This window comes from Olea europaea, chromosome 8 (assembly GCF_002742605.1).
Source record: "Olea europaea var. sylvestris chromosome 8, O_europaea_v1, whole genome shotgun sequence".
NCBI lineage: Eukaryota > Viridiplantae > Streptophyta > Magnoliopsida > Lamiales > Oleaceae > Olea > Olea europaea.
Window position 1 is genome coordinate 2,499,739 of NC_036244.1, and position 8,429 is coordinate 2,508,167.

General features: G+C 33.9%; 1 protein-coding gene across 1 annotated transcript; it reads right to left on the reverse strand.

Moving 5' to 3' along the window:
* Positions 1-3,805: 3,805 nt before the first annotated feature.
* LOC111398505 (ankyrin repeat-containing protein BDA1-like) lies at positions 3,806-7,357 on the reverse strand. Its single transcript, XM_023025440.1, has 2 exons — positions 6,772-7,357; positions 3,806-4,853 (listed from the first exon to the last, which is right to left on the reverse strand). Exons 1-2 carry the CDS (start codon positions 7,330-7,332, stop codon positions 4,089-4,091), a joined length of 1,326 nt encoding a protein of 441 aa, XP_022881208.1. The 5' UTR covers positions 7,333-7,357; the 3' UTR covers positions 3,806-4,088.
* Between the last annotated feature and the right edge of the window lie 1,072 nt (positions 7,358-8,429).

Genomic DNA, 8,429 nt, shown 5'->3' on the forward strand with positions numbered 1-8,429 from the left:
GTGAGTTTGAGATGCATTAGCAGTGAGTTGGATGTCTTTTGGTAAGGTGGAGTATAGATGCCTAGAGGTGCATTGGTGATATGTACGAGGGATGTAGAGTGTGACATTTGGATCACGAGTGGAGATGTGATCAAATGTTTAGAATCCTTTATCTGTGAAAGAGACCCTGTACAGGTGGAGTGTGAAAGAGGCACTTCTATCACTTCTGTAAGGTGGAGTCCCATTATCCACGTAAGTTGGGAGAAGTGATGTGGTGATAGAGGATTATCTCGAGAGTTTAGGATTTATTGTGATTTACCAGTTAGACATGAGTTAAGTGATTGATTTAGTGAGCATGGTGGGCGATGAGAGGAGATATGTGTTCTCGAGGTGGGAGTAACACGGAATGTGATAGGATAAGTGTAGTGAGATCTTTCATGGGGTCATTTATGCATTTGTTGCATATGTGTTTGACCATGTGCTGATTAACTAGGTGTTAATCTGTGGTTCTGTGTGAACGTGATTTTGAAAAGATTTGTGTGTATTATCCTATTTATATCTTCATCGCATGATTATTTGTTCACTGTGAATATTTGTTTCTACTTGAGTATTCTTGACCTTAGCCCTGGTGAGTACATGGAGCAAGTATCGTATGTGTTTCAAGTTGGAAACACGAGGTAAAGTTTGTTGTTCCAATTTTATTAGATTACCTTGATTGTGCAAGTATAAACTGTGTGTTTTGGTTGCTTGCAGATTATTGGGCATCAAGGTGGAGATTGTTGGATTTTTTGATACCCAATAATCCGGGCGATGATTTAAAACAGTTGTCGGATTATTTATTGATACCATGGACTTGGCTCTACTCGGAGATGAACTACACTTTTGGATGGTTCGGGTTTGGGTTGGATGATTATTTGGTTAGTTGGACCATTTAGTGATTAATATGGAGTTGAATATTGGCCCATTAGTTTAGGTTAATTGGTAGCCCGCTTAGTGAACCCTAGGCCCAATTAGAGTGACCTAAACTAACCTATATATATGTATTTATCTCCTAACCGTTTGTGGTGGTGTGTGTTTTGTAGCAATGAAAAGGAGAGTTGAGAGAAGAGAGGCAACCGAGAGAGAGGGAAGCCATGTGAGGTTATGAGTAAGATTCAACAAGTGTTCTTCTTCCTCCCCATACCTTTGTGGATTGCTAACACCACCACCCTTCTCCTTTGTGGGGATAGAGAGAAAAGAGCAGTCCAAAGTGAAGGTGAAAGTCTCGGGTCGAGCCAAGGTAAATCGGTGTTCGTTTGATTGTTTTCTGAGCCCGGAATCAAGATTTATCGAGAGATTTCCGCTACAAGAAAGTTGCTGATAAAGACATCAGATTAAATTAAAAGGTTGAACTGTGTTGATACAAACAGAAACAGTTCATTTTGTAGAAGATTCAAAGTAGAATGGTATATTGAAGTGAAGACAAGTAAATATTCAATTAAACTGCACCTCAAATTGGAGGTACGAAACAGGCGGATAAGGGCCATAGCCATGATTCAAGATTGGAGGCTAGTACAAATTTATTTGAGGTAAATTCCGATTTATTTATTTATTTATTTAGATTCACGTTACATTAACCCCCAACAAAAAAAAAAAAAAAAAAAAAAAAAAAAAAAAAAAAAAAGGGGGGAAAAAAAAAAAAAAAAAAGAAAAGGAACAACGGGTGGAAAAAACATGCAAAACAAATATAGTAAAATATTATTTATTAAGGAAACAACAGGTGGGAAAAACATGCAAAGCAAATATAGTAAAATATTATTTATTATATGTTCAAAATAGAAATTGTATTTAACATTCTGTAAAGTTCTTTATAATATGGATGGCATTGCATGTATGAATGAACAATGCTATGCATCACAATTGGCGTTTAGCACCACCAACTGGCAAAAGAATTAGTCACATTGCCCAACAAATAAAATGCATTTTGTTATTGATAGAGATATTTTATACACTTATGCGAGCCTTAAAAATAATGACATTTCGTGGTTCTTCTGATTAATTATGGTTTAATTTATTGCTTATTTCGTTTGTTAGGTAAATCTTCGATAATTGAAAGCAAAATTGAATGAAATAAGTAAAAAGGGACGAAATTCAAAGTTCGGGAACCTAATTGCAACTTTCCTATAGTTGATTCATACCACAAGATAATGATTGAATATTACAAGGGTTCAATTGGAAGATAAATCATCAAAATTATTTCAAGAAATGACTCATGAAGAATCCAGGGACTAAAGTACAGTTCAGAAAGATGTTACACTGTAGGGTTAACTCACTTATTGGTCACTAAACTTTTGAAAGTTTTCAGGAGGTCACTAAACTTTATAAAATGTATTGCCACTTGTCATTAGTAGTTTAAAAAGACCAAAATGCCCCCAAGGTCCCGAGAAGAATCAATAAATAAGCCTCACCTAAAGGAACAATATATGAAAATTCAAATATCTCCCATCGAAATAGATATTTACCCTCTTGTTCCTTGCTAAGCATCAAACACTTTAAGTTTAGGACGGAAAAAAAAATATAGGTAGGTGAGAAGAGTTTGTTGATTGTGATTTTTGGGGTCAACACCAAGATTCAAGGACATAGGGAGTGGTTAGTAAATTTCTTGTCTGCAAATTGGGTTGAGCTTCATGAGTCCATGACTATGGCAAACGGCTGCCTTTTTAATTATCAGGTCTTTCCTACTATATTCAGCAGTTATTAAAAACCCATTTTTAGCACCTACACATAATAAAAGATGAATTGGTTTTTTGGTTGGTGAGGCCGAGCAAATTGGGTTGCAACGTTGGATTTATTTATTTATTTTTTTTCTCCCGCTGGTATGCGGTGGCAGTTGTTGGTGATTTTGGGTTGGGGTCGGGCAGTGGGTTTGCTTGGGGTGATGAAATGATTTTTTCATATTCTCTAAATGCTTTTGTATTTTTCAGTTGGACCTATCGAATTTGTCATTTTACATTACTTATTTTTTTTTTTTTTTGGTTTTTTTGCCCCCCCCCCCCCCCCCCTTTTTTTATTTTTTTATTTTTTTTAAAGAGGAGATCCAATTTGTCATTTTACACTACTTTAACAATCAAAATAGATGAAAGAGCGATCTTTGCTACTTAATGGAAAGGTACGGGATGGATTCTGCTAATAAGATTGGTTATGTTCTAATTTTCTCTTTTCATTATTGTTTTATTTGTATTTTTAACTTTTATAAGTATGGTTAATTTACAGTTGAATTACTTTTAGATTTTCTTATGCCACTCTCTCTTCCAGCTACTATAATTCTGCTGACTGCCGTAGTGCCTCACGACCCAAAAATTAACTCTACCATCGAATATAACAAAGTTGGTTTATCCATGAATTTCAAACTCATAGCCCATAAGTGCAAGCTCTTCAATTTAGCCTCCATTTGCTAAATTCATAAATCATTTGTAAATTGTTCGAATTTGGTTTTTAATGACACATTTTAATGGATCAACAAATACTAATCAATTGTCCATTATTCATTTTTAAAAATTCTTCCCAAACGGAGGCTTAAACGGCGCTAAGTGATAACAGCTAAAACAAAAGTTAAAAACTTCCACAAACAACAAATGACAATCAAGATAATAAGACATTGCACGCTGAGATGAGACGAGTTTCTCAATAATTGCATTCACCAAAAAGCCTAAAACAGAAAAGTTAAAAATGGAAATCATTAGTATATTAGTGTCACCATCTTCTTAGTTGTATTTTTTTATTTAAAAAGATAATACACACACACACACACCAGGGGCCAGCCAGGCTCTCTTATAGGTCCCCAAAGTGAAGAAAGTCGCACATCATAATCTAATAAGAGACAATATTTTTTCTTTGTCAACCACTACAGATCCTTACTGAAGAAACATAATTCATATTAAGATGACCTTTCACGCATGCTACCATCTTTAAGCTTAAAATGAAAATGATTTTCCTTGGACTTCCAATGAATATGTAGTTACTCGACTAATGTGCTTATTGCAATATTGATTGTGAGGCATGACAAAACATTTGATGCAGTACCTTCATTGTGATGCTTTCCTTTTAGCCATCCGATTCAGTAGGAGTCCTCAATTCGTAAATGCGCTACGAAATGTGAGATATTTCACCGCATCAAGGTTGTATCCGTAGCAGATATCACCTCTTATTCGCCTTTTCATACTTATGATCCTCCAGGGAAATATTGTCAAGATAGGCAGTACGTATAATACCACCAATGCATCTACGATAAATTGACCTCCTGTACCTGGGTATATTCCCCATGCCAATACTGCATAGCTTACCGAAAATAGAGCAAGAGATGGAAAGAGAAGCAGCTGAAGTGGAGCATTTGTAAGTATTGTACACGTTCCCATTGCAAGACTAAAGGTTATCGTGTTCATAATTACACTTGTTTTTGCAATCAGTGGGGTACCTTTGCCGAAGTTGGTGCTTGTTGAATTGGTTGAAGCAGTTTCATTATAAACAGATGTGATGCTGGGAAAAACAGGAGTGGTACCATTGTGAGAAATCCAAAAACGGGGAGTGAGAGCAGCTTGAAAAGCAGCAGTTGCAATAAGCACAACTACTACTAGGAAAGCGTTTCGCATATTTCCTGACAAGCCATAATCCAGGTAAGCACAAATAGGAATAACGATTCTTTCATCGTCATAGTTGACTTCAAAATAATTTTCACAACTGGTGGCATCATCGACAAGTGATGAACCTTTTTTAGCTCCTGCCCTTATTAAATTTTTTCTTGCTTCTACATTTTCAGGATTCAGGATATCCAATGCTGTCTTACCTTCTAAGTTCTTCTCATTCACATGCACATACCGGATTAATGACTTTATAACCTGAAACCATAAACAAGCAGTTATATAAAATTATAACTGAACAAAAATAGTGTTTACTAAACAATACTCGGTTTAAAGAAAAATGAGAACCATTTTATTTTATTGATTTTTATTAATTTCTGGTGTTTTTAACTAAGCCAATTTATAGATGAGCTTTCTGCCTGATGTATCAACTTGGAAGAGTATCAACTATTGATCATCATCACAAATCACAATCCTCTTCAAGTTTTAGTTTGACATCGAGACAATTTTCATGTTTCCAGTCAAACTTGTAGGTGTGAAAGGTGGATTAGGACTTTGATCCTTAACGTAACTTTTACAAATTCTATAACGTTAAAAAAAAAAAAAAAAAAAAAAAAAAATTTTAAAAAAAAAAATAAAAATTTTTGAAAAAATGGAGTTTTTAGTGTATTGAGTATAAATCCGTTATACAAACTCGATCACCTGTTCTGCCTTTTCATAATCCTTTAATTATGTTTTATTTTATTTAGTAGGCTAGGGTTTCAAGCCATCCCTTGATTGTTATTCTTTTATTCCGTCAGTTGTTTGCTGAATATCTGAGTAATAATAAATATTTATCTAAGACAGTATATTCCACATAGTTATTTTGACAGGAAAAATAAATAAAAATTCAGAATTCGTGAAACTGGAAAATAAAAACATACTTTATAGTGGCAAAAGTTTAATATGTGTATAAAACCAAAGGACCTTGTAAGTAATGTTGAACCAAGGAATACACCTCGCAACATTTACTCATCAGCGAGGTTGAAAGCAACTTGTGAAGGGAACGAGAATGCAAAAGGCTCACCTAAGAGTCACGAACTATTTTTGATAAGCAGACTGGACACAGACTGTCAATAAGAAGTATATGGGCAAATGAATAAAGCGTGACTACTAATCGAACTAGTTACAAAATGACCAATAAGGAATAGCCATCTAGCACAACTTGAAAATGACCAAACTATCTGAAAGCTTGGAGGAAAATTTATAAATACCCTCACATTTGAAGAAAGAGGCATGCAAGTCAAATATCTTACTCTCAAATAGTTATTTCTTCAATTGTTTTAGTTGAAACATCAAAACTAGTAAATTTAGGAGGCGAAAGCCACAATTACGTGAGAATATTTTTTAAATGTATTTACATTGATATTCGATTGTAGTTGTTTTTTCAATAAACTCGTTTAATTCAATTTATACTGTTAGCAAGTACAAATTTTATTCATAAGGTCAAAATTAACAGTTTAATGAAGGGTAATTGGATAAAATTCTCAAATCCGTGGTCAGAATTCTTTCAAAATTAGAATTATATGAAGTTTACCGAATACCTAAATAATTTTGATTGTTTGACAATCAAAATTTGGGGCTCTAAACGTGATCTCATGCTAAGCTTAAATTGTTGTAATCATCCATTTGTACTCTAAACCAGGAAATCGGGTGAAGATCTAGTATAAGAGACTCCATCAAAGTAGATCTCAACTCGGATGTGGGACTTTTAATTTTTATATGGTACATACTTTTTAAAACTCATTTATCTACAAATGAATTTTCTATCAAACATTCTCAAAATAAAATAACGTTGCACGGAAATTCATAACTTTTCATACTTTTAATCACAATTTCTACAAAAATGTTATTTTTCATAAAATATATCCTCAAAAAATCTTACGTCAAACGGGCCAAAGTATGGAACTAGATAAAAACTTTGTATTCTTTGCTTGGTACTTTCTTGGGATTTCTAGGTTCAATAATGTCAATGGTTCGGACAAACCTCACATGAGCCCTGTTGTGCTTCCTGGCACCGCGTTGGGTTCAGCTTCAAGTTTATTAAGGAATCATTTACTGATGAAAGTTGATTGGAGGAGATTTTATGGAAATCATTCTCAATTAAATAAATGAAGATCTAGTCATAGAAACATACCTGCAATTGGTTTGTTAATGCTGCAAGATGCATCATGGTATTGCCTTCCTCGTTTCTCCAGGGAAACACTGCCGTATTATTGGTCTTTCTAGCCCAACCAAGTAAAACCTTAAAGGCTCTCAGATTTTTGTTTCTTACAGCAATATGAACAACAGTCTCATCTCGAACGGTCATGTCATTTATTGAGGATGGACAAATGAGAAGAAAATAAATCAAAAGATCGATGTCCTCGTTTTCCACTGCGTAATGCAAAAGTGTGATCCCTTCCCTCCCTGGGACACGAATGAGGTCCGGATTATGCTTGACGAGTCGTCTCACAGTGTTGGTGTGTCCATTACTCAAAGCCAAGTGCAGTGGACTAAGACCATCAAGGTTTAATTTCTTCCCCAACAAAGGCTTTAGCCTCAAGATTTCAAGAGCAAGGCCGGTACGGCCTTCTGAAGCAGCAGTATGAAGAGGTGACTCCACAAATGGCATCTCATTGGGGACTTCCAAGTAGTGCGGATTATTGTGTATTTCCCTATACAAAGTAACGATATCTGAATCTTGAACAGTGCTCATTCTGCAAAAGGGAGATAATTTACAATTGAAAAGTGCTGTGAGTATTCAAGGTGCGTTGCAATATGGCTGCCTTAAATAAAGAACACAGTAAAGAACTTTTAATTTTGACTTTTGAGTTGATGAGTGTTTACAATTTCACAATTTTCAATGAAATGTCCATTGCCAGGATGTCCAAAGATCCTTCAACTGAGAGTGAAAAAGTAATTTAGAGTGAAAAAGTAATTTAGGTTGAAGAGGTTGTCAAAGCAGTTTCCGTGTCGCTAAGAAAATGCAAACTTTGCATGAGTCGCGTTCAAGTAATAAAGTAAACTTTTGAAATTCAAGTTGTCGATCCCTCGAGTAATATTTATTTTTTTATTACATAAATTTAATTAATTTAATTCTAACAATTGAAAGAAATGCACACAATTATCATTATGATTTGAAAATAAGGAAAAATAAACTAAAACTCTACAAACTAAGAAAACATAAACATTTGGGAATTTCGGAGGAAACCATGGCTGGGATTCATAATTTTGCTTAAACATTGTCTAATAATTTCTCCATAATCTGATTAACAAATTTTTCAATTACAATGTTAGACCCGATTTTTCAAGTTTAACCTACTATATCTTTATGTCGATTAAAATCAAACAATCATATTAAATTTTTGTGAAAATAGCTCAATTGCTTATCTAGAGTTAGGGATATATCTCTTTCCCTTACAAGATCTTAGGGTTTCTACTATTTGATCTAAAATGTACAATCTTCTCTCGAAGCATGTACAAATCACTAAATACAATCATATATTGGCCCTATAAATGAAAATACAGTAGTAACAATCATAAAAACACATGAACATAAATAATTTTTAATATTAAATAGCAAACATTGAAATTAATTAAAGTTAGATTGAGCTTAAACCATAAATCCTAACATAAATAATTAGTCTATTTTATACAAATGATAAAAAGGAGAATATTTATAATAATACATTACAAGTTTGGCAAAATAATTGAGAAAATATAAGATTATAGATGAAACCCTTTTATGGTTGATTTCTTGAAGATAATAGTTGCTTGCTCTTGATTTTTCCAAAGCTTTTCTAAATTCTTTAA

Bases quoted from the DNA above. Each gene is read 5' to 3' on its own strand.
- LOC111398505 (XM_023025440.1), bottom strand. From the start codon at position 7,332: ATGAGCACTGTTCAAGATTCAGATATCGTTACTTTGTATAGGGAAATA. The intron at 4,854-6,771 runs GTATGTTTCTAT...TTATGGTTTCAG, and splicing joins CATTAACAAACCAATTGCAG to GTTATAAAGTCATTAATCCG.